The sequence below is a fragment of the Pleurodeles waltl genome, chromosome 4_2, assembly GCF_031143425.1.
Source record: "Pleurodeles waltl isolate 20211129_DDA chromosome 4_2, aPleWal1.hap1.20221129, whole genome shotgun sequence".
In the NCBI taxonomy this organism is placed as follows: Eukaryota; Metazoa; Chordata; class Amphibia; order Caudata; family Salamandridae; genus Pleurodeles; species Pleurodeles waltl.
In genome coordinates, this window is record NC_090443.1 from 686,075,279 (window position 1) to 686,102,024 (window position 26,746).

General features: G+C 41.0%; 1 protein-coding gene across 2 annotated transcripts in view; it reads left to right on the plus strand.

Annotated features, from left to right (window-relative positions):
* Positions 1-26,746, plus strand: part of SYDE2 (synapse defective Rho GTPase homolog 2) — a 223,525-nt gene that overhangs the window by 173,333 nt on the left and 23,446 nt on the right. For both annotated transcript variants that reach the window (XM_069232271.1, XM_069232272.1), the window contains 2 exons: positions 18,626-18,807; positions 21,264-21,495. In XM_069232271.1, the coding sequence (XP_069088372.1) occupies positions 18,626-18,807; positions 21,264-21,495 (414 nt within the window). The remainder of the gene's footprint in view (positions 1-18,625; positions 18,808-21,263; positions 21,496-26,746) is intronic.

A 26,746-nucleotide genomic window follows, 5' to 3' on the forward strand; every position in this document is an offset into this window, starting at 1 on the left:
CCGAAAGAGAGAGAAATAGAAGTTTAATAAAAACAAAATGTCTTCGTTAACACCAGACCTAATTAGGGACCAAGACCCACATGTAGGTAGCTTTTTGCATGTCGCAAACAGCGACTTTCGCTGTTTGCGACGTGCAAAAAGCACATTGCGATGCACAAGCCCAGTTTGGCGATTCAGTTACCTGGTTACCGAATCACAAAACGGGTTTGCGACTCGCAATTAGTAAGGGGTGTTCCCTTCCTAATTGCGACTCGCAGTGCAATGTAGGATTGTTTTGTGACCGCGAACGCGGGCGCAAACCAATCGCAGTTTGCACCCATTTCAAATGGGTGCTAACACTTTTGCAAAAGGGAAGGGATCCCCATGGGACCACTTCCCCATTGTGAATGTCACTGCAAACATTTTCTCAGAGCAGGCAGTGGTCCTGCGGACCACTGCCTGCTCTGAATAAATGAAACGAAAACGTTTCATTTTTCGTTTTTGTTATGTATTTCGTTTTCCTTTAAAGAAAACGGGCTGCATTACAAAAAAAAAAAACTGCTTTATTGAAAAGCAGTCACAGACATGGTGGTCTGCTGTCTCCAGCAGGCCACCACTCGCGAAGGGGTCGCAAATTGCGACCCACCTCATGATTATTCATGAGGTGGGCATTTGCGAAGCCCTTGCGAATCACAGATGGTGTCAAGGACACCATCCTACATTCGGATTTGCGACTCGCAATTTGCAGGTCACAAATCTGAACCTACCTACATGTGGCCCCAAATTCTTTAAGAAAGTCACAAAAGTGCACCCATGGTATATGTCGTACCCCTGTAAAAATATTTGTGAACTGTATTTTAGCATGGGTAAATACGATGTGTAGATTTGCTCATGTGAAAATCTATTGAGCATTTGCAAGTTCATTTTCCCTCTAACCACTTTCTTCCCAACCCTGGAAGAAGTTCTAATTCTACCATTGTCAGGAGTAAATGTCCAACCTTTCTTATTATGGGAAAATTTTAGAGAGAAGCTGGTAAAAATCTTTAAAACATGCAGGTTAGTAGGTTTGCAGACTCAAAGGCATTCCAGCCCTGGAACTATTGCTTACTGCTTCCTCCAGCCCCAGTATGCAGATCTGCAGAAAGGTGGCAAAATAAGGAAATTGCTACAGTAGGGATTGAAACTGCAAGTATTCAAGCCCTACTATGGTAGTAGCCCTGGCATAATCAGAGAGGCTATTAATTGCGGCCATAATTTGTCGCCACACTACATGACACCAAAGGGACAAGTAGATCTTTTTACAGGACAAGTAGATTTGAGAAGCAACCTGTCCCCTGGACAAGTAGATATTTTAATAAATTCCACACCCCTGAAGGTACAATGTCACATTTGTGATTAAATACCCTGTCTGCCAATCTGTAAATCAGCCCCTGTGCTATGTAGGCCTAGTGATGTAAGGTTAGACATGCCTAAGTTGGTAACCATTATATTTGCTGGTATCCGTTAAAGTAATCGATCCACAAAATATGATGTGTTGTCTCAACATATGCCAGATTTGGAATATTTAAAATTATATAATTGTAGATGTTTTCGAATGCTATGAGACTAACAAAATATAAGAACAATCACAATATATATTTACTATGTGGGAGATATGCATGTGTGATGTTAATGTTTCTGATGTGTTACAAAACTGGATGTGACTTGTTAAGATAGCAGACATAGATGTGTGAGATTATTTGAGGAAGTGAAAAAATAGTATTATGATTTTACCAGAATCACAAGAGCGAAACAGTTAACTAAACATAGAGACCAAATTGAAAAACTCTCCTCCATAACAATATTTTAGGACTGTGCTAGCAAGTGAAACACCATAGGCGCAAAACAGACTTAGGTTTTACTTACTAAACCGTACCCAAGGTTCTTAACTTCCTATGTTTATGTACAGCTAGAAGTTAATAGGAAACTTCAGTCGAATACTTTGAACAAAAATGTTTTGAACTGACATGTTTTGTGGTGTTTATTTTTGTCATTGGGGATTGCAATGCCAAGATATGAGCTGGAAATATATTACATGCTGTAATCAGTCTGTGGTCTCTTTGAAATGGCCGACCAATGTTAATAGGGTAATGGCCCTTTAATCATTTCGATTACTCTTCTGCAGCACACATCGTGGATTCATTCAGTGAGAGAAGAGGGATTTATCTCTAGTAGCTAATTCACCAGTCAGCCACGAGCCCTGTAAAAAGAGACTGAGTGAGGTATATTCATATCTGCACTCATATATCAATGCCAGGCACAAATGGGTCTTGGTGCCAGTGGTTTACTCTTTAGTGCAGACTAGTTCATTCTGTCACCCTAAGAACAAACCTTGAGGGTACTTGGCTAAATGCTTATCGCTGTCTTCCATTTATACACACAATTACATATATGCACAGTGCAGAAGAAATATTTTCAAAATGATGGGTCAAAGGGATAAATGCGTCACCATACAGATGCCTTTATTGATAGAACATCTACGAATTCCAGCTTGTCCTATCCCGTAGGGCTCATGCTTCACTTTGCAAAATGTAATGCCTGGCCTTGAATGTTTATTTTAGCCATCCTCCGAGAATGGCTATTGAATCTGATGTGAGATTACAAAAAGTCCCCTGGGTGATAGATGGCATCATGCTGACTACTCAGTCATCAAACGCAGAGCTCTGAGCGTTTGGTCGGATCTCACCAAAATAATTAAATTGCTTCTTGGAATGTATGATATGAGAGTCTCAGGATAGTGAACAGTAGTCCTGTGCTATATGTCTGTAACTAACATAACTAATATAAATTTATGTAGAGATGGTACTTGATCAAGATTGGACCTCTAAAATGTAAAGCAATTACGTACCAGGCAAGTTGCAATTGCATGAGGTTTGCAAATTAACAGATGCCTAACTTGCACCCAGTTATGCATTTGGCACCATGGAATTTTGAATAAATACTCAAATACTGTGTCATAGTTTACATTCCACGTACGTTTAGCAAGTGACAGCCACACTGAACTAAAGAATGTAATTATGTGGCACTCTAAGCCTGTAAGAGCATTGTTTTGACTTTGCCTGGACAAAGCTATACCTCTCTGATGTGCTCTAATAGGAGCGAAACGCGTGTCAGCAGTTGCTTTTATTTATTCTAGATTGACTTGGGCTATGGGCACCCCATGTACAAGGGCTGATACTGTTCATTTGGGTAGGGGACATGCACCTCCCGTCCCCTCCCCCAATGTCTCATTGAGACCCCATTTCCCCAGGGCCGAGTGTAACATTTAGGGGAGGGAACATGCATCCCTCTTCTGCGTCTCGTTGAAGCCCTGGGGACTCAATTTCTCTGGGCCAATACTGTTAATTAGGGAAGGGTGTGTGTGGCCCTCATCCCTATGCCTCATTGAGGCCCCAAGGACCCAAGCGTTACATTTTGTGAAGAGTGGCATGCATTCCCCCGATTTCCCCAACCAAACTAATCACCGGACCCAGGGACCCCATCCACTGGGTCATTTAAAGTTCCCTGCTCTGTAAAGTTTAGGCATTCTTTGCTCCTGCCCAGACTGGAGCACAGAAAAGAGCTCCTCCCGCCCCACAGAAGAAAAGAAATGAAGCCAGCTTCCCCCAGCACCACATTGGGGTATGGCTAGGGAGCAGGGGCCATGGTGGCCCTGGCCCGTCCCCGTATCCCCCAACAAGTTAGTAAGTTGTGGGTACCACACACTTTAAAAAAAAAAATTCGAAAATGTCTGGTTCCTGCCACACTGGTGGCTGGGCAGGTGGCTGTGGCTGTGGTAGCAGTTGTGCTTTCCCCATGGCTGCTTTCCCCATGGCCCCAAACATTGAGATATATTATCTTTCAAAATAAATAACAAAAAAAACGAACGATAAATTAACAAATATAAAAAAGACAAAGGTTACAGGGTCGTTATAGTTAGGTTCTGAAATTACTCCTACAAAACCATACAAATTCAGCAGCTAGAGTCAGAGTTCTTTCAAGTAACTATTGCTCACGTCCGAAGGTAACTATAAGTCACGTCTTTCCATGCACAGTTTTCTTATCAATAATGTTATTGCAAACATTGCAGTGAAATCAAAGATGCCATACTAGATCTTATCAATGACATAGTATGTGGAGTAATTAGCTGTGCATGGGGAAAAGCGCAAGTTATAGTTACCTTAGGGCGCGAGTTATAGTTACTTGAAAGAACTCTAAATATAACTGCTGGGTTTCTATGATTTTGTATAAGTAAATTCATAATCCAACAATAACGTCCCTGTAACCTTTGTTTTTTTCAGTGAATTTCTATGTTTTTTTAACGTAAAGTAATTTTAATTACTATATGATATTCCAACCCCTGCCACGCACCGCCTTTGGCTGTGCGCGACAGGTGTTGGTTATAAGGCCTGGCCTTGCAGCCAAGCCCTTATAACCACCCAACCCCGCACCACTCATGGCCTTTAGCCATGCGCAGCACAGGTTGGCCACAGGGCCTATCTCTGTCAGTGAATGTATGAGTAGGTGCGTGAGTGTCTGAGTGGGTCTGAAAGTGGGTGTGTGAGTCTGATTGGGTCTGAGTGGGTGCATGAGTGTCTGAGTGGGTGTGTGATTGGGCGCCTGAGCCTTTGAGTGCATGTAGGAGTGAATGAATTAGTGTATGAAGAGACTGTGGGTTTTCCATAATTGCAAATATATTTTGCAAATAATTTGAGGGAAATTCGTGAAAATTTGTGAATTTTCGTGAATATTCCACCCTCTGACACAAATATGTTAAACGTTTAATTTGCCCCTAAATCTCACCTATATCACACCCCTGGCATCTGGGTACCTTCACCCTTACCACTTAAGCCACTTTCAATTTGAATTTTCAGCCCCGAAGACCGTGTCCCGTGAAATAAAATGGCAGTCACAACTTTCTAGTCAGGTTGTGGTCAGGCAAATGTAACGCTTCTTTTCGCACGCATATTTTAAAAAATGTGAGCATTTCGTGAAATATTTGCAGCTAGAGATATACAAATTTATTTACCCTTAAATATCTCCTAAACTACTGAATGGATGTGCACCAAATAACAAAAAGCACAATCTGCGTACTGGCAGCTAGCTTTCTAGGCAAAGTTGGTGTAATTTCATCCAGTGGTTGGGGCTGTAGACGTGTTGACAGGTCCAATAGGAATTAACATGGGATGCGCAACTTGTTTTAGCCCCATTTTTCTTGACCCCGCTTGATGTATCACCCGAAACTTCCCATGCACAACAAGAATCACCAGGCCAGTTTTTTGGGAAAATTTCATGAAGATTCGTCTAACGGTGCCAAACATATATGCAAGTCAAAAAACGCTTTTTCTTTGGAAACATGGTCCTAGCTGTAACTACCTACAGCACTTCAAAAAAATAAGCCAACATTTTGTGCAGCAAACGTCAAACCTATTGGCTTTGCCAGTGTGTTTTTTTTTATCTTTAAAAAAAAAAAAAAAAAATTAAGTAGCCTTCAGGCCAGCAAGAGCCTCCCCAGTATGGTGTTTTCCACTTGTAGCCTTGTATTTCAATTCACTTATGGACTTGGCTGAAGAATCCATTTTGATTTTTACTTTGTGTTTCTGGTTATAATTTTGCAGTACTTGTTGCCTGGTGTGATTTGAACACGTGGTCCAGTTAATGCTTTTGCAATCTGCTTCTCGAGCTATTTTATGAATTGAGACCGCCTATAAAAGAAGCATTATATGTACTGAAAAATTTGACCTTTCACAAAAACATATACATCCAACACTAACTCGAAAATAATTCAATGGACTGTTTGATTGATTTAAACATCTAAACTCAGGCCAGCTAGGGACACATTTTGCTGCCCAATGTATGCTTTCTGCAGATTAGGAAGGCTGAAAATAAAATATGATTACACGTGGTCGTAAGAGATGAGGACTATGTGCTCCAAGAAGTCAGTGACTGTAGTGTGTTTGGCAGGTTTTAGTGTATACAAGGGCGTAGCTTCGGAGAAGTGGGGGTGTTTGGGGTGTTACACCCCCTAATAAATTTATTTTGTGATTAAAAAAAGTTGAGTGCGGTTGCTTTCAGTCGGGTATGGTGAGGTGTGTGTTGGAATTCACCATGTATGTTTGTACACACAAACATAAATGCATGCACACACTCTCCCTCTCTCTATTTTGAAAGTCTTCAAAAATGTTGGTTATTTAATAAAATAATGTGCTTTCGCGCACTTAGCACTCCTAAAAATCCACATCCCTCTCTGTTTCCACTGCCCCATGAGCCCCTCTGTGCGCCTTTCTTATCTTATAATGTATTTAACATTATGGGCCTCATTATGACCCTGGCGGTCACCAGTCACCAGGGTCACAGTCACGATCTGACCGCCGCCAAAGTGGCGGTCCGACCCCAACATTATGACCATGGCACCGCCGCCACGGTTAAACCGCCAACACCCCCAGGCTGTCTGCAACCTGGCAATCCCGGCGGTTGTAATCTGCCAGGGCAGCGCTGCAAGCAATGCTTCCCTGGGGATTACGAGTCCCCATCCACCAGTTTGTCTGCCATGGAAAGGCTTTCAGAATAGGGGACTCGGGGAGCCCCCCTGGAAGCCCCTGCACTTGGCATGAGCAGTGCATGGCCCCCCATGCACAGCCCCCTCCGCATTCCACTGCTCGAATTACGAACCTCCACTGCCTGTCAAACTCATAATGAGGCCCGATGTGCCAGCGTGATTGGTGGAAAATTTCAGCACAGCACCCTCTTCCCCCTCATCTTACTGACCAAGCTACGCCCAAGTATAAAAAAAAAAAAACTATTCCAAACAATCCAGCTTTTATTTTATTTTATTTTATTCTGTTATAGAATTCACATAACGCTAAGAGAACGCCCTCATAGTGTCAGAGAGGATTACACTGGGAGCAGAAATATGATGAGCGAGGACGATATTCACCGTAGAATCTGAGCAAGGGAGACCCTCTCTCTGTTGATTATGAGTGAGGGAGATCCTCACTCTAGACTACGAGTGCACAGGACAGTTGCTAATGTTTATGGGTTGAGTTTATCAGTGAATATTGTGCATTAACCGCACACAACTCAGCTTCCTCTCCTATTACGACTTTACGCTCGCCCTTGACCAAGAACAGTGCTCTACTGTCTTTTAGCAAGGTTAGAAATAACGTTTACATAAATACATTATGGGGATTTTTCTGTTGTGTTTTTCCTAGGGAGCAGCCTTTGCTCTTCTCTCTGGTTGTTTCCACAATGGCAATGAGCTGTGACTATTTTCTAGTTAATAATTTACCATCTGTGGCAAACCGTGTTTGAGACGTGCGTATTCACAGCTGAGCAGATGTGGTGCTTTTGCACGTACAGAAAGCTGACAAAGGCAGTAAATTACATTTCACAAATTGAGTTGTAATCGCTGAGTGTGCGCTAGAAAAATACATTTTATTTTCAAGCGCTGTAGATTCATTTCTACAAATTGAAGCAATATTGGACATGTAGCATCCACAGGAGCAGGTGCTGTCTTTAGAACCATTTGCTACTTCATAAGGCTTCCTGAGGAGGAGATGGGGGTGAGAAATAAGAGTGGTTAACAGGCCCCCAACGTTGCTAAAGACAACTCCAAGGATACGAATTGTTTTCATATTCTCAGACACTATGGATATGTTGTCTATATCAACATTTTCTGTTGTTTTTTCCTAGGAAGCATTTCTCTTCTCTCTGTACGTTTCTTACAGAAAAATCTCTATCTGCTCTAGGTGCTAAAACCTGGATCAGCTCCCCCTGACTTTGAGACTCCCAGAAGATGAGGCAGTTTAGAAAGCGTCTGAAAACATGACTTCTCGTTGTCGAACGAGTCATTTGGACAGTTTTTTTAAAGCTCTGTTGCTTCCTTTTTTCTACTTATCTTTTGATCTTTTCTTAGCAGTAGTTGTTAGCAGATGGTCATGTGTTTGGAATTGCACCAGGATGCTCCGTTGTAGTAGCAGTGCACTGTATAAATAACCCTTTTCACTTACATTTCAGATGGCAGGGACATCAGCTTCTGTGTCACACAAAGATACCTATGCAGGCAGGGAATATTAGTCGAACCGGTTTGCTGTGGGTAGTGGTAAAAAATATTTTACGGTGAAGAATAAGGCATCCCACTAAATGGGTAGCTTGGAAATGGGTCGAGAATAACATTCCTGTTGATGCTAATAAGGGTCATGGTGTCTGAAATTGTTCAGTTTATGCCATTATTATTATCTGTTCCTTTCTCCTGGTTTGAAATTAAAGAATATTTCCCATTGGTTATAGTTGGGGTTTGCGCAATGAAAACACCCGATTGTGGAAAGTTCTGGCTTATTATTCATGAGCTTTCCTTTGTGACAATGCAACATTGCAAGCAGTGTTATTTTGCAGTGCCTCTATGATGACATTCACCACAACATGCTGAGGTCTGTTTTAAATAAGATTGGACCTAAGATCTGCTTCCTCACTTTGGTTTCATATGGGTTGTGCATTAGTTCAAGTCTGCAGTAGCCCAGAATCGATGGACGGCTTGGTGAATATTGCTACAATTTTTCATTTGCAAGCAATCCAAAGCTAGGCATTTTTTGTAGTACATTGTTGCTAAATGTTTGTGCTGACATGCTATTTGCCTTTGTGATGCAATGGCTTTTTTGCATTGAATTACTTATGTGATCAGTTATTGTATCGAATAATACTAATTCCTATATTTCATTTTTTTATTTTGGTCTTTTTTCGCTGTTAATTGTGTTGACCATGGTGGACAACGAGTACCCACATGAAATACTATGGGCCTTATTTAGAGTTTAGTGGATGCAGGTGACCCACCAAAAAGAAAGGACACTATCTGTTTTTATTTTTAGAGTGGATAGATGGTTATGCACCCTTAGTTGGTAGGACCCGACATCTGCAGCTTTTCAGCAGATATCCCATATCCATCAAACTCTAATTCAAGCCCTATTTGTGTTAAATTGTTGCTGACTGCAATTGAACAGATAATTTTATGCGATAGTCCTTTTCGTTAGTCCTGTGGGTGGAAAGAGCCATACAAAGGACGTCTGCAAGTGGGGAAAAACAATACATTAGAGGAACTTTGAAAAGAGTGAACATCATGAAAGATCTGCAATTCATCCTCCTTCTCTGTTACATTAATAAACCACTCCCCTCTAAGTGTACACAACATTCTATAATGAAAGTGTAAACTGTGACTGACTCAGAGCGAACCATCTAATCTTTCACTTACTCTTAGCTGACTGGCACCAATCAAAAACTCTGTTACATGTATTCATCCTCCTGTCTAATGGTGCTTACCTGTCAACTGGTTTTGCCTGTAACACAGCTCTCATGGTCTCACAAATTGGTTGTATGATTGGAGACATTGAATAACATATAGAGAAGTGCAGTCATTAAAACAGATGTGCTATCAAGAACGAGATGTTCTTCATCAGTCTATTGATAACAATATCCTCAACCCTGTGGATGAGATCAAGATTTTTTATGTCTGAAGTTCTCCAAGAGAGAGAGCATCGAGCAGGCTAGATTATTTCAATGAAATGTGTTTCTGCGACAGATGATAATTACATGGCCAGAAATAAACATTTTGAGGACTATGATGACCTTAAAAAAAATAAGCATTGTCAAAGCCAGTAGGTCTCACCTTTTATAATGAGAATGCAGGGGTTTTGACATTGTCAGTGTTTGTACATAAAGCATTTTCTTTAAAAAACAAAAGTAAAATAATATAGGAGCCGCAAACACAAATCCTTTGGTATCGCTGAACTGTTATTTTAATTCATTGTTTTTAATCTTTATAAGTGGCATTGTTTATTCACCAAATACTTTTCACTCAGGAAAATCAGAATTCAAAAAGGGTAAGGAAGTGTCACAATGTAAAGAGAAATGCTTGCTAGGATTCATCTATTTTTTCCTGTGCTGTAGCTCAGTGAGCAGATTAATGGGCCTCTTGGAGAAGTGTGAAGCTAAGTACACTGTTAGAAATGGGTCCCACCCATTTATTTCCCCTGTAATTTTCCATTTTTGGACTACAAGGTTATGGAATTTCACTTGTAAGTGATTCTCACCAACTGAGTCTCAGCCACTGTAAATTCTGTAGAAGTGAACTAAGAGCTCTAGCTGCCATTGTCTGCCTTTTAAGATAAGGCTGCTGCTGTGTAGCTAGGGTAAGAGGCTCTGAGTTGGGTAAATTTGAACACGTGAACACGTGAGCACATGCATGTGCAGGCTGGGCGTTTGAGACTAGCATCTAGCTCAGCCCAGGATCTGCTCACCGGTAGACTGTTACAGAAGGGATCCTTCAGATGTTGGTGCTGATCTGATGTAAGCCTGATAATGTGAGTAGGTATTCATAGTGTAGGTTTATAGTGCTTAATGAGAGGCTGTGTGTGGTCTACATTATGAGTGTAATCTGCACCACTGCACAGCTTTGCAATAGTTAGGACTAGAGATAACAGTGAGGTATCAATTTTAGACTAGACATATGCAGTTGGTGCAGATCAGCTTTCATGTTTATGATAACTCTACTCCTTATAGTACTTTGAGAATTGTCCAATTTTCCTGGCTCAGCCATAAGAAGGTCCCAGGTTTTTGACTCCCCTACTGTGTCACGTCAGTTAGTGTGCTAGCCTGGCAGGAGGTTCAAATGCCCCCCATACACTAGAGCCACAAACTGTGCTTGGCCCTCTTCCTGGGAAGGGGTGGCAAGGAATTCCTCATGTGTTAATTGACTCATCACACTGCACCTGGCCTGCGATAACCTAAGCTTGCAGGAATAAGGGAGGCAAGCCAAACCTTTGGAGCCAGAAGAGGGTCTCCCCTTTCATGTATTGGTGGGAAGGTATCAGGAAGTTTTCTCAGTTGGCGATGGGGCTGATGTTCCCGGGAAGGTATTTCCATAGACCGCTTGAAGCCACCCTGTTTAAATGTTCCAGAATGCTTTGCAGGAGGGTTGAGGCATGGGGAAAGCGGTGATGTGGCACCCTCAGATTTACTAGAGTTACTCACCTTCCAAAACTTTCCCACCCACTTAAAAACCCTTTCACAAGGGAGAGAAACTTGAGAAGACACTGGGCCTAGGAGCAACAACAAATGCTGAGCTGAAAAAACAAGCCATCCTACCCCACAGAGAAGATGGACTGGTGGACTTTTCCTCCCTAGTATGGTGTTTTCCACTGGCACCCAGGACTTCAGTGGATCTCTCCAGGGCCAGTGGCACTTCCCTCCTTATGCCTTCTGAAGGTGTGGGAATAGTCCTGCTTGGAGATCCTGGAGGGTTCGCTTGGAACGTCCGTGGAGAGTCCCCTGATTCTGCTGCTGGCACACAGGTGCCCTGCAAGATGGCCACATGCATGGGGTGTGGCACCGTGGAAGTGCGGTATGGAGGGTATTCTGATTATTGGATGTGGAGTGGCTGTAAGCAATGTCCCTAAGCAGGAGAAAGCATTAGGAGCTCGGTCTGGTGACTGGAGCAATAAGAAAAACAAAGCTACAAGACAAAAGTATCCTTTTGAGCCCAGGAGGCTTGACAAAAATGTTCCTAAGCCTAGAGCTAGTCCCTAGGAGAACAATTAGATCGAAATCGGTGCTACAAAGCCAGCAAAACCAACATTTAAAGCTCAGTCCCCCAGGGGATCAAGAAATGAAAGGGGCATGTAGTGCTCCCCTACAAAATCTTAAATACCCCCAAGAAAGGACAAGTCATCACAACCTCTGTTTATTAAATTTTTATGTGGAGGGGTCAATGCAAGGAGATTGTTCCAGGGGCACCTTTTCTTCTCGAACAGCAAGATGAGCACCACTTTCCTCCCTGGTGTTGTTCCACTGCGCTCCATGGCAGTGGAAGCGTGGTGCACACTACCCTCAAGCACCTTTCCTGCACAGAGCGGGCAGAAAGAATGAGAATGAGATGCTGCCTCCAATGCGGGTACTAAAACCAGTGTCTACCGGTAGAAGAGGCTTTCCATGATTCCTAGCACTTCTGGAACACACACCTATGAATATGGGTTCTCTAGTGTTGGGACCTCTGTTGGTAGGTCTTAAAGCTGTTAGTGAGAGCAGTGTGAATGTGGAAATAAGATTCTGGGATATGTTACTCAACATAATGCTTTGTTGACAATGTTGATGATTGACAAAGTAAAGTTTTATGTTACAGTGAATAGTATTAAATGTTGGTACTACCCCTGTTGGTTTCAGTGCTGTTGCGAAGGTGGATTGTAACAAGACTCTGCTTTTACTAATGTGGTGACACCATGACAAAGCCAGTAGGCCTGGCTATCACATATTAATAATGAACCCCATTATATTAGGATATTGCATCTAGTATATGTGGGCGAATGTGATTCTGGATTCAGAGCTTGCTGGTGGCATGAAGTGTTCTGAGGGTGTCGCCAAAGGCATTTCTCTCTACCTGATTATGTATATTTGTAATGAATGTGCAGTGCTCAGTAGTGTGTGACATTTCCTTTTTATAAGAAAAAGAAAAATGTATTGAGTGTTGCTGCCTGAGTAGGCTTTGGACTGCCGTACTACCCTGAGTAAGTCCAGTATCAAGTCCTACAATGGGGTACTCGGTTCTCCATGAAGAGAACATTTCAGACTTATTGCTTGTGAAGAATTCACATCCTTCACAACTAATAACCCAGTTTTTTACATACATCTTCTGCCTCACTCACAAACTGAGTGGGTGCAGCAGATGGCCTTTGTCCCAGTACTATAAATCCCTATGTATGTCAACGTTTGTACTTTCTTCCAATATGTGGAAGAAGGCTGGACAAACAAAAACAAAAGCAACCGTTAAAGTCTGCTGTTCAGTCATGCTTCAAAAAAATGTCTGTTTCTGTGTTTTTACACACAAGCTGAAAGGGATAAGATGCAACAGAGAGCTTGGGCACATGGTTCAGGGTATTGGGGGGGAGGTGGTGGGGAGTGGTGAAGTAGGACACAACGGGAAATCTAGAAAGCACATGTATTCTCTCGGAATGCTGAATGAAAAAGAGAAAGTAATTCGCTAGATTTGAGCACCAGAAGGATACAAGTCAACCAGTCAAAACGATCCAAAAAAGGCTATGTCCCAGGGGAGGGGCAAACTAAAGAAGGGGAAAGCAGGCCATCCAAAAAGAAGAAAGCAAATTAAAGTGACTTAAAAGCCAACCAATGAGTGGGCTACAAGTCCACTGTAAGCCCACAATAGGTATTTTTCTACCTGCGTTGTCTGGTAGGTGAGACCTAAAGAATGTTTTTTGGATAAGCTGCAATGAAGTGGCATCAGTCTTCACTGCAATCTGAGTAAAGTGTAACACTTGCTGTGAAATGCAGCTGTTTGTTGGTTGGCTGTATTTAAAAACGCAATTTTATGTTATTATCGAATAATAAAATAATGCCTACATCGTGCCTTATAGAATAAAAGGGTGTATGCCTAATGCCGTCATGGGGATATTTTTAAGCAAACTGAATTGGAAGTACAGACCCCTAAGCCGGCTGTGGCCATGCAGAGCCTAATTTTATCCAGTGGAAATGTGTTTGATAACTCCTTGTACACTCAACTGAATCAAAAAATGATTTTCATGGCATTTCTTAAGATAAAGGCACATTTCATGGTGAACATGCAGATTTTATGGTGTAAGCGTGGGATTCTTTTTAGGGTCGAGCATGCACAAGTGCTCTGGACAATTTTGTAATCTCTCTGTGGGCTTCTAACCATGCCCACGTCACGCCCATCACCTTCATCAGTTAGTGGGCTTGCCTTTTAAAAATCGATTGATTCCGTTTATGAAAAGCATGCATACGTCATGCCTTTTCTGGTGTTTAGCCCTCCTCGAGCGCACCGGTAAACTATTGAAAACATACAAGGCTCTGTGTTTTCAACTGGTTTCTGGACTACTTTATCTTTTCATTTCCTGCACAGCGTGCTCTCGCTGGGCAGAAGTCGAGCGCTTTGCATGACATCAACCCTGTTACATGGATAATTGCACTTTTGCTGGTTACATGGATGATTGCACTTTTGCCGATAAGTTTGCGAATGAACTTCTGTTTCATTTTCTGTGTCTCCTTCACACTCATGGCAACCCTTGGCTTGCATCTATGAAACTGTTTTACTTTTCATTAATAGTTTGTGCGGCAAGAAAAATCCGGTTAGGAATTTACAACGCTACTAGCTCTAATGCAAGCAAACGCAAGACACGTTGCATTGCAAATGCTTGTTTTCAGTGTAATCATGAATGTTATGCCCGTGCTACTTTTGTAGCTTCCATATTAAAGTTCCAGGGTCTACAATGCATAGATTTACATCCAATTATCTTACAATTTGCTTATTGTAGTTAATATTCTAGGTTTCGAACACATTCGGCATGTTCGTCACCACTGGACAAGTAAAGTCTTTAGCATTTTTCAAATCAGCAAGCCATCAATCTTTTACTCTGAAGAAAAAATATGGTTTCCAGTACAATATGTGTAACGTGTCCTCGCTGGTAAATGTTATTTGACAGTACGGGAATACTCAGTGCTGTGTTCACCAATGCCCATGTGTTACAAATATTCAATGTCATTGAGCAGTAACGCTCAGCATTCCCTAAGCTTTAAATAGAATGCAATATAACAAGATAGGAAAGAATTATTGGTAAAGCCTGTAGGGCTGCCCTTGGCAAGCTGGTGTGAGTACTATTTTATGTTCTTAAATTTGTTATTGCTAGAATATGCCACTAATAATTAGTAACTACCTTATGCTTGCAATAAAGAATTCAAATTTTAAATTTTAAAACCGCTTATTGATGCAGCAACTTTACCAGGAATATTTTTTCAAGCACAAATATTTATTTATATTATTAATACAACTTATAAAGAACTCAAGAATACATCTAAATAAGCAGGCAACTACAATATCACTTAAAAGCATGATAACGTAACATTTGTAAACGAGAGCCAGTGACCTAAGTAGCTGGTGTTCAAAGTTAATGTAAAAATAAAGAGAAAGCACACTTAGAGCCAGCTTTGCTACTGAAGAGAGAGGAATTGCTTTTGACAAATGCGGACAACGCACAGCCATTGCGCCTTCACTCAAGGGAAGGGACCCAATGGGTGAATGACTGACCCATTGCTAAATGCTATATGGTGTTGTTGGAAGCACAATGTTTAGCAGACTGGTGGATGAAGCCCTGTGACCAGAAGCCTCTCTGTGATGCACAATATGTATAATGTCTTTGGGAAAAACAATAGTTTGGTGAGACAGACCTAAACCTTCCAACCGCATAACACATTCCATTCGTAATAGCAAAATTAATTCTTATTAGTGCATGATAGTTTATAATGCTACAGTCATTCCCCCCTTTTGAAAATAACTGAAAAATTGCTTAGTGAGTTAACTGGGGACGGCATTGTTGTCTGTCCCCATGAGTAGCATAGTAAAATTTCAAATTGCATTTGCTAAGGAATGTGTGGAACCGCCAAAATACCCCCTTAATTCATACTGGTACTTGTATTTTTCATTGTTACAAGTGGACATTTTGCACTAATTTCTCAATGTGATGGAATTTTATTTTACGTTTTGCAAGATTTTCTTGTCGGACTCTACACGATAGACTCCATAAGTTAGTTGTCAAGCCAATGTATTTTACCACGTTTCATCGTAGTTTCTGGAACAATTGAATACACTTGAATTTCTCTCGTGTGAGACACAAGCAAACCTGATAATGGGAAATGGGTTTAATTTTAAACTGCTGTGGAGCAGCTGTGTGCAATACGTCTTTCAGCACAGCGCAGTGGCTCTGTAGGCGAGGCCTAAAAACAAATAGAATTACAAAGGGGAATTGTTTTAAATGTATATACCAATGGAGAATGCATCTGTCCTGAAAATCTAGTACGCCTCTTCAGTGAACCACAATTTGAAAAGAGCACTAAACCTATATTTGAGAATGATTACCCAGTTTTCGAGCGGAGTTAGTCTAGTTACAGGGATGTCTTTCTTCCCCTACTCAAGGGGTCGAGGGAGATCATCACATATGTCCAGAAATTCGGAAATGTAGGTCCATATAATAAAAAGTATCAGAATAAAAATGCTAAGATGTGACAGAAAGCACTTTGTTAAAGTGCTTATAATAATTATTCAGTAACCCACAATAACACAACATTGATATATTGCTAACAACCTAAATCTATAGTAATTCACATTTAAAAGTATATTAACATAAGTAAAATAGTTCTAAATCCTATCTGAAATGTTAAATTCCTTATTTAATTGAGATATAGGATGTAGTAACATGTCTTGCAAAGAATACAATTTTATTGTGAAATATTAGTAAACTGTTTCAAATAGAAACAAAAAAACAGTACTATCATTAATGAGGCATCCTTGTTAATAGGATAGTCTCTGATAAAATGGAGCATGAAATATTTAACTGTCACAAACTTCTTTATTAGCAATGATCACATAATTTCCAGACCTGACTTGCAAACGAGGACCACATCAGAAGTTATGCACGCAGCTTTGATAAATGATTTTCAGCGGGAGAATGATGTTTGGGTCTGCTAGGCTGACCCTTTCCATACAAATAGTGTTATTGCACCCACTTTCTGGAGCACTCAGAAAGCAATTGATGTGGGCAATCAACATTTTTGTAAACAAGCATTGCCAAGGCCAACTTGGCTCATTCTGTGGAGAAGCTGTGGTTACAGTTGAGCAAATTTGTGTTGCTACCAGCTGCCCTAGAAGGTAACACTGTAATGAAGTAACATCATGAGTTACAACAATGTGGAACTTGGAAGTAGGGTCCCTTTGCTGATGAACTCCATTAGCAGAGTTAGCTGTACACTCCATGAACACCGTTCTGAAAATGGGTTGTAAGCAGTAAACCTAAAAGAAATACATAGCACAATGTAGCATAATAGATACTTTTGCAAAGTGCCAGACTTTTTGTTTATCATAGGAAATCCTATTTGTGGCAAGTATTTACTTTGTAAACAAAAACGCAGAAAGTCTAATATAGTATCATGGGGGTTATTACAACTTTGGAGGAGGTGTTAATCCGTCCCAAAAGTGACGGTAAAGTGACGGATATACCACCAGCCATATTACGAGTCCATTATATCCTATGGAACTCGTAATACGGCTGGTGGTATATCCGTCACTTTTGGGGCAGATTAACACCTCCTCCAAAGTTGTAATAACCCCCTATGTCTGCAAAGTGAAACGAGTGGATGCAGATAGTGTTTAGTGGATGTTGTGTTATGTTAAAGGGATTTCTAAAGCGCATAGCTGCCCTGGAACAGGGCTTCCGAGAGCTGGTCACAGATACAAAAACATGCCAAGAAACGTGCCAAAGCACTACAAAGGAAAGCAGGCAGAGACCTAGACTGAGAACAACCAAACTTTAGCTGCTTCTGACAGCTCAGATGATTTTGAATCTTCCTTAACTGTGGCAGCAGAGTATGCCATAAAGGACCCATAGCTCGAAAAGAGCGTCCTCCCATCATGGTTCTTTTAATGCAAGGTATACGGGCCAGGTAGGTAGGTACAGTTTCATTAAAGCAGCAAAGCTAGGAGCCCATTGTTTGTTCATGATCTTGTGGGAAATGCACAAGGCTCTGAATTGTGTACACTTCTAAATAGGCAGCCAGTGAAGTTTTCAGAGGGGCTGAGAGACAGAGCAAAATTTGGGGAGAAAATTAATCTGGCAGCTAATTCTGGACAATTTGTAACCGATTTATAACTGATCTTTTGGCACCCAAAAACCAAGGAAATCCAGGAGGAATATCAGTTTCTCTATCAAAACCTGAAATGGAGGAGTTCTGCAAACAGATGATTAACCGAGAACCCAAATGCACAGCTGTTCTAATATATAACATCATAGATTACCTCAAAAGTTAATTCACATATATTATCATACATAATTATTTATGTAATTATTTGAGAAGTTTTCTACAGCGCAAACATGACCCTTGATGGTATCAAAGCACTTTAAAATTGTTCCGAGAGCAGACAAAAAAAATCAATAATATCATATTCAAGAAAAATACAGGATACGGGAGCAACCACATAAGGTCATGCCCAATAGCATGTTCAATCGAATCACTGAAATCACATTTACTGTTTATTGATTCCAGGAGCGATGAAATCACAGTGTAGTTGTGAAATAACGTCTTATGTGTTTTGCCTTAGCACCGATTCTTTAGTACACTAATGCACTTCATAGGAATCTGGCGTTCGAGAAATTGCATATAAAATCATGTAGCTTGCCAGTGTCTTTCACAGCATGTGTGTGTATGTGTGTGTTTATTGCACGATTCTCAATGTGACCAAATAAAAGTCCATGTACTTTTATGTTGTAATAGAGCATGTTTTGTCTGAGCATATCTATACCAAATGTTGGCAAAATGTATGGACATACCATTTGAAGGCTCACTTTGCCAGTATTGGTAGGTAAGCCATTTGCCTCCATCAGCAGCAAAATGGTCAAAGATTCACATGTTGATGTATAAGTACGTTTTCATAACAGAAGGCTTTGCGATTTGTCATTTTAGTTCCATGTCCAGGATCATGATGCATTATTTGCTTGTTGATTCTTATGATATATTCTAACACATGACTTGCTAATTATGATATATTTTTTTAATTATGAAGGTGTACTCAAGGATTATTTAAGAGAATTGCCTTCACCTTTGATAACAAAGCAGCTATATGAAGCAGTATTAAGCGCCATGGCAAGAAAGCCCTTAAAAATTACTGGAAATGGCAACGAAACTGAAACTAATGATTTGAAGAACACCGTTGGGTTACTGGATTGCCTGCCTGATGTGGAAAAGGTAAGTCTTTCATAAACAACCATCAAGTGACAGAAGAGGGTGCGGTGGGGAGGAGACAACCTGGAGGATGAAGGTGATGGTGGGGAAAGAAACAACAGGGAAGGCAGCGGAGGGGAGGAATACAGCAGACAATAGAGTAACATGCAGCAGGTAGTGTAGAAGCATACAGGTGAGAAAGAAACTGAGGGATTAGGTGAGGGCAAACGCAACTTGGAGGGAGGAGAGGAGAAGCACTTGGCGAGACAAGTGGCCAAGGGAGTCAGCTGGAAAACACATGCAGTAAATGTGTAGCGGTTAATTAAAAAGAAAAAAGTAGTGCTTGAAAAGCAAGCAGTGGAAACCTAGAAGCCAGGAAGTCAAAAAAGATGGTACAGAGGCTGCACTCCACGGGAGGGACAAACACAAGATTGACAAGCTGGGACACAAATAAGAAGCAGGCACATGAAAGTGACAGGAAAGGCAATCAGTGGTAAGCAATGGGCAGACTCTAAGCCCCTATATGTTCTAGCTAAGCCCACAAAATGGCTTTTGCTGCATTGTCTGGTAAGGTCATCCTAAAAAAGGCCCCATGACCTTTTGTAAATCAGAATGCACTGTTCCACAGTGGCACATTCAAATTTAAATGAGGGACGATTTGCTTCTTCTGGTGCTGATGTCATTATGGAGCATGCACCAATCCAGTGCAGCTAGGAAACCTTCCTACAACTGTTGCTTGTCTTTGGCTTTCAAAAGGAGCTCATTGAAGGGAAGGAGCACAGTCCATGGATGTGTCTTCCTTTTTGGTCACAATGATAGGTGGGTACCAAAGATAGAGTAGTGGGGTAGCTGTATCTTATCTTTGACAAATCTTTATTACCTGGTCTTTGTGGATGGAGGATGAGCAGTCCGTTGAAGTGAGCTTCATGTCACCTCCCCCACAAATAAGGTTCGTGTGTGTGCAAGAGAGCCGCCTCTGTGCGCTTTCAGAGGCCTGTGTGAGACATCTCTGTTATAACTCCACGGGTGCTTGCAGAGATCACCACACACAGGAGCTGAGAGTGTCAGCGCCTTGAGACCCCCAAACATCATGGGCTGTCCAGCACTACTTTATGCCAATTGCAAGCCAGTTTGACTAGCGCCAGATGCACCCTGTTCATACTATGCGATATAATGTTTCATGTTCCCAACTAATCCTTTTTGCATTCTGCGTGTTTCATTGCCTTTCAAAATATATTCCTGTATTTTGCTTTTCTGTGAAGGCTTACTGGGCTAGTATGTTGCGCATTAAATACTCAACAGTGATTATGTAAAATCTGCAGTGGTTGTAAATCTTGAAGGTTAACCATTTAAAAAGGCTTTTCTGCCCTTGCATAGCCGGTAGGCATTTTTAAATGCTTAAATTATTTCCAGACATTCATAAAACCATCTTTAGAGTGAGAACCTGCATTTCTGCCAGAAATGTCTCTAGATATTCATCTTGGTTGCCCTCCAACTTAACTGTTATTAGCCTCAAGTGTTATTGCTTCAGAACTGGAGACCTTTCTTTGTGCCTTTATAAGTCTTATACTCTTTAAATATTTAAATATTTACAGGACTTTCGAAAAATAAAAGATATATATTTGTCCTAATGCTAAAATGTGTTTCTCAGTAACCAAACCTTATTACCTTGAAGACGTGAGAGGGCTTCAGATGTGTACACAGATCCGAGGCCATTAGTTCATATTGCTGTTGGCTGTTCCCAGTTACAATTGCTTTTATTAATCAAAACCTTTTCACTGAAGTTTCTCTGCACAACATTAATTATTAGCTATATACATTTATTTATTTATGTGCCCTATGACTTGGGTGCACAGTATATTTTTATTGTTGCATTGTGTGCAGCTTAACGCAAAGAGTTAAATGTTCAAGGCTGCAGGCTTTTGTTGGTGTCCATTTCTAGGTACCGTGCTTCCTCTGGGATCTCCCTTCCACCCCAGCTCTGCAACCCCAGCCATGCCACCCTCGGGATAGCTCCAGATATGCCATTGTTTGGGACCCCAAGAGGTGCAAGTCACGGCACCATGGTGCACATCTTTTCTTCCCGCAGTGTAAGGTAGTTTCTGCTCTGCTCAGTGATCAAGGCCCTCCCCGGTTCTCTTCCATAGCTCACTGTGCCCCCATTGTCTTTCCTTGTCGGTGTCTCTGGGCATTCCTTCTCTATGTAACACTGGTCTTAGCAAGCAGGCAGGCACTGGTGCCCCGGTTCCAAGACTGGCTGCAATAGCACAAAGCAGGAGTGTTTTCCACAGAGAAATGTAAGTAAAGTGCGTAAACAACGTCAAAACATTATTAACAATTCCTATTTCATGTTTCGCAGTTTCTATTTTGCCTTAGTTTCCTGCTGACATTTTTTGCTGAGATACTGTAATGTATAGAACACAATCCGTTTTTGTGGTGTTCTCTAAAGATTGACATTGCATTTCTGAATGTTGTTCCAGGCCACATTAAAGATGCTTCTGGACCACCTAAAGCGTGTGGCTTCACACCATGAAGTAAATAAGATGACCTGCCAGAACCTGGCTGTATGCTTTGGGCCCGTGCTGCTAAGCCAGAGGCAAGAGACCTCCCACCATAACAACCGTGTCTTTACAGACTCCGAAGAGCTTGCAAGTGCCCTGGACTTCAAAAAGCACATAGAGGTTCTACATTATTTACTCCAGATGTGGCCAGGTGAGGAAGCTTGTAGTATTAAACTAAAGTATAATTCTTTCCTATCAAATTTAATGAAAGCTTGAAGTCTTGAAATTCTTCCATTTATTATTAACAGTACAAACGTTGATAATTGAAAATGAAATAGTGATTTAAATTCAGTTCTACATTTTGGCCATGGTTACTAATAATTGATTACATCATGTTTCAGCATAGCAATGATTTTTGGATTGCTATACAGAATGGTATCTCTAATATTTATCCTGGAGATGAGGTGGTGTTTCTAAGTACATTTAATTAGGTTTATAGACATACATGAAATCCACCAAGGACCATTTTGGATCCTTCAAGATCATTATCAACGCATTTCTTGGATTACCGTTAGGCAGACTATGGACAGTATTTTTTTTTATGTATCTAGATGTATATAGTACAAATTACTGTTGCAAAATTATAGCATTATTGGAATAGTGTGATGGCATGGCAATTATTTCTTGGCTATATAAACTTGACTTTCATATCCTTCTCAAGGTACAGGAGGTATTTCTTGTTATTGGAAGAAGTAAACTAGTGATAATATGCTGCCCATAGAGCACGCATAACGACATGTTCCAAGTGTGTTTTCGTCCCAATTCATTATGCTTTCACAACTCCACATAACTGTTTTTTAAAATCATTGTTCAAGGGCTTTATTTTACTGATAACTGCACCCTTTGTCTTGTGTATGCATTCCTCATTGAATAAATTTGAATTCCCACACTTTTGCTGAGCTGACATGAAATGTAACATTTATATAGAGATGGTGACGAACGGCATTGCTGAGATGTACAATCAATCAGTATAGAATTCTGTACTTGTTTTTTGGCGGTTTTGGTGTATTGGACGCTATGTAAAGCAGTCTCTTTTTATGTCTACTTTGGTTATTTATGTTTGTTCACCATAATCTAAAGTGCTGTCGGATTACAACAAATTCACACACACCAGTTCCTAAAAGGGCATGGGTTGTTATACACGCCAAGAGATCAGGAATTCAAGACCAGGCTGTAGGAAAGTGCTATTGCACGAATACATGTTTGAATGTGTAAAGTGTACATGGCTGCACTCACACACGGGTGTTAGTACAATGTGTGGGGCAAGGCAAAACATTGAATTCACTTTCCAAAGGCACAGCAGCAGATGGCAGCCTTTGTTGCAATACATTTTTTATTGATCGACCTTGACAGCTCCTTCTTTTCTGTGGTGCTTATTGTTTGCTTTTAGTGATCACACAGCTATGATTGAAGGATGCAGACAACACTGGGTACAGGCATTCTGTTATCGTAGTAGTTCAGTCTTTTATCCACATTCGTCAGCATTCCTGAAATGCGTGGAGTTACACATGACCACTGTTCGTGTTGTTAAGCATTTTTTCCACAAGTCTGGACTAGAGAGTTGCACTTCACAGGCACCAGCACATCCAGGAAGTTATGTTTCACTCTTCAAATTCTACATTGTTTCTGCGTGATCTGCAGTGCGATAAGTGTTTTCCAGGTAGCGAATAAGGAACTTGTGTTTTTGAAGCGTTGCCCATGTGAATATATTGCATTGTTTTGATATTACTTCACGATGTTTGCGTATAATAATATTAGCACTCAAAAATATAACGATGAAGAAAACACTGGTTTTAAACTGGATTTCAGCTTGAAAGCACTTTCTATTAACAGATGGAAATTTCTGGTTCAGAGGCACTGGCTGTGTTTTGTAGCAGTATGCTTTCTTAGGAGCCTCCTGGACATCTTTCCTCACATTCCCTTATGTAATTCATGATACTCACATAGGCAGTGATGTGTAGAGTAGAACCCTATCAGTATGGCCTTCAATGGGGACGGTTCAGAAAGACAAGTACGAGTTTGTAAAAGAGTACTTACACATACACTTAGTAATAATAGTGTTTCATAAATGCATTTTAGAGTTTATAAAAGAGTTTGTATGTAACACTAGTTCCCATACTTGCAAATGCTTTTGTGAAGTGACCTCAATGTGTTTCACAAGCTCACCCTGCATCCGGTCCCCCACCTTTGCTTGATTTGCTTTAGTATCTATGACACCCTGGTGAGAAATCAATTTCTGAAAAGAAAAAGTTATGTATCCCCTCTAATGCATCTGGTGAAACCTTTTATAGCCCCACAAAGAGAAGCAATCAATTTAGGACAAGGGTGGCAGTAATGTGGTGGTAGAGAGACTCGTCATAGTCATTGCCACTCTCCAGCTCCAACAACAGGCCAGTAAGCAAATTAGTCTTCCTAAGACAGTACCTTTCTCTGATTTTTCCCCATCTGCCAAGTTATCTTCTTTTAAGTCTATGCAAAAAAGAGAGGAGACTGGACTGCGTCCTGCACAGTACCAAACAGCATCATGTTAAGTGTATGCTCAATTCTCCTGCGACCAGGAGCAAGCAACGCAACAGTAGTAATTATGTGAGGCGATACTAGTATTGATTCTGGAAGTCCATGCTTCCTGAGTCACAAAGGAATGTGATGCAGCTCCTCCTGGTGTACTGCATTGCCTTCTAAATTTCTATTGCAAGGCAAATACTCTTTCCTTTAGACATACTGATGAGTTGTTTTTGGCAATGGACAGGGCATTGTATTCCTTCCTTATTTTATTCTTTCTACGGTGCTCTCCTTCACGTAGTACAGTGCATTGTCTGTATTATAACTTTATAGTTATCTCTTCTTATCATGTCATGCATTTCTTAATACTATTTTCATACCACGTTTACATTAAATAAAGAAGATGCTTTGTTTTAAAGGTGTTTTTTGTATACACTTGCGATGTTGTTAGCTTTCCTCTTACTTTCACAGACCTGTTTTTCCAAACCCAATAGCTGTGATGATCGGTTTATTTAAGCTTTGTACTGTTCACATTTAGTTAAAAATTAATAAAAACCAGCAAAGAGGACATAACGGAACTGCCAATGAAGGGGCCATGGTGAATGCTGTTATTAATAACAGGCAAGGAATGTACTTATGATATTTCAAGGGACTGAAAAAAAAATAGAAATCAAGTGTTATGACCAATCCATCGTTTGAGAAAAATGAAAAAATAGTAAAAATACAGATGTTAGGCCCTTTTACTATGTAAGGGAATTGTACAATCCTCAATATGCTAGTAATAACTAAGAACAGGCAATTCAATAGATCTATTGTTGAGCACAACTCTACCAGCTTATGAGTGCTGTTGTTCGCCTCACATCTCCACCAAATATATGTACTAAGGCGGTCATTCTGACCGCGGCGGGCAGCGGTCGCCGCCCGCCATGCGGTTACCGCCGAATGACCGCACCGCGGTCAAAAGACCGCGGCGGCCATTCTGGCTTTCCCGCTGGGCCGGCGGGCGACCGCCAAAAGGCCGCCCGCCGGCCCAGCGGGAAAGGCCCAGCAACGATGAAGCCGGCTCCGAATGGAGCCGGCGGAGTTGCTGGTGTGCGACGGGTGCAGTGGCACCCGTTGCGATTTTCAGTGTCTGCAAAGCAGACACTGAAAATCATTATGGGGCACTGTGAGGGGACCCTGCACTGCCCATGCCAGTGGCATGGGCAGTGCAGGGGCCCCCAGGGGCCCCACGACACCCGTTCCCGCCATCCTGTTCCTGGCGGGAAGGGGGTCGGAATCCCCATGGCGGTGCTGCAAACAGTGCCGCCATGGCGGATTCCTTGGGCCAGGGGTAAACCGGCGGGAAACCTGTTGGCGGTGCTTCCACGGTCCCCGGCCCTGGCGGTCATGGACTGCCAGGGTCGGAATGACCCCTAAGTGTCATGCATTTCATGTCCCCCTTTCTGAGATTAACTTGACCACCATCATCTTTGACTTTTCAATTAGGCAATAAGATGCACCACATTTCCCCCTCATCCCCACTCAACAGAAGACTGCAATTTCTACATGTAGTATTCTTTCCATTGATATAATGAATGCAGTTGAAAGACAAACTGGTGTATATTTAAAGACATACATTTCACTATTGATAAAGACTTTCAAGAGCCTTTAGGCTCATGTTGTGCTGCAAATTAATGGTGCCTTATTTTTATCAAATATGCAAATATTATAACTAAAATGTACATGACCTGTGCTACAGATTAAAGCAGACTGGGAAAGTTTAATAATATTTTCCATAACAATTGAGGTCCAGTAATGCTAGTTGTGAAAATGTTGCAAAATATCTTCCTTCATTTAATATTTTCAGATGTCCCTGTATTGACCAATGGTTCCTAACCTACCAGCAGTATCTTCAAACTGAGAACTTTCGGGATAGAATTTCAAGACTTTACTGCCTATCCTGCAGTAAAAAGCAGTTTATTTTTTGTGAAATTATGTTTTTAATCAGTTAATAGTGAGAGTAATACTATTGACCCCGACTTTAGAATTACATATTTGGTGGAAATAGTGTGGTGGAAAATCATCACCCCCCCAGCCCACCAAGTTAAACCTGAGTAGTGGAAACACCAAACCTCATGGGTTACTTCGACCTATGATCATTTAACAGGTATAGCCAGGTATGATGAGACAAACAGCAGAAAAGTGTTCGGATTGGTTTAAAGATAATGGGCCCGAATACGTCCGCCATACTACAAGTTCCATAATATCCTATGGAACTTGTAAAACGGCAGGTGGGATATCCATCTCTTTTCTGACAAGAGTATCCCATCTGTAATCAGGCCCAATGTGTTTTTCGAAATCCCTGGCTGTAGTCACAACCAAATAAGTCATTCAATGTGCCAGAAATGCAAAAAGGTCCCAAATTGCTAAGACAAAAAGTGCTACATCTCACCCGACCTGTTTCTCTCTGTTCCCCAACTTTCTTCAGAGGAATTAATCCATTTCATTGACTATTAATCATATGCAATAAAAACCATTAGGTAATATCCCAAGAAGGGAAAAATGATTCCTATAATTATGACTTTAAAGAGACCTTAGTAGGTTAACATCTTTAAAGGTACATAAGGGCAATTCCCCACTTTGTATGTAATTTATTGGTATTTAAAGCAAAAAAGTTAAACGCAATACTGTACATTATGCCATTACACATCTTGAAAGCAACTAATGGCGCCACAAGTTTTACCTTTTCATATAATCCAAATACCATTCGTGGTGAGATCTTAAAGCAAGACAACCTACCAAAAAATCAACAAACAAAAATAACTTACTTTTACGTAATGCGTCTGTAAAGCACAGTTTTCCTTGTTAAAATGACAGTCACCACTGGAAAACATAATACAGATGCCTAAAGTAATCTC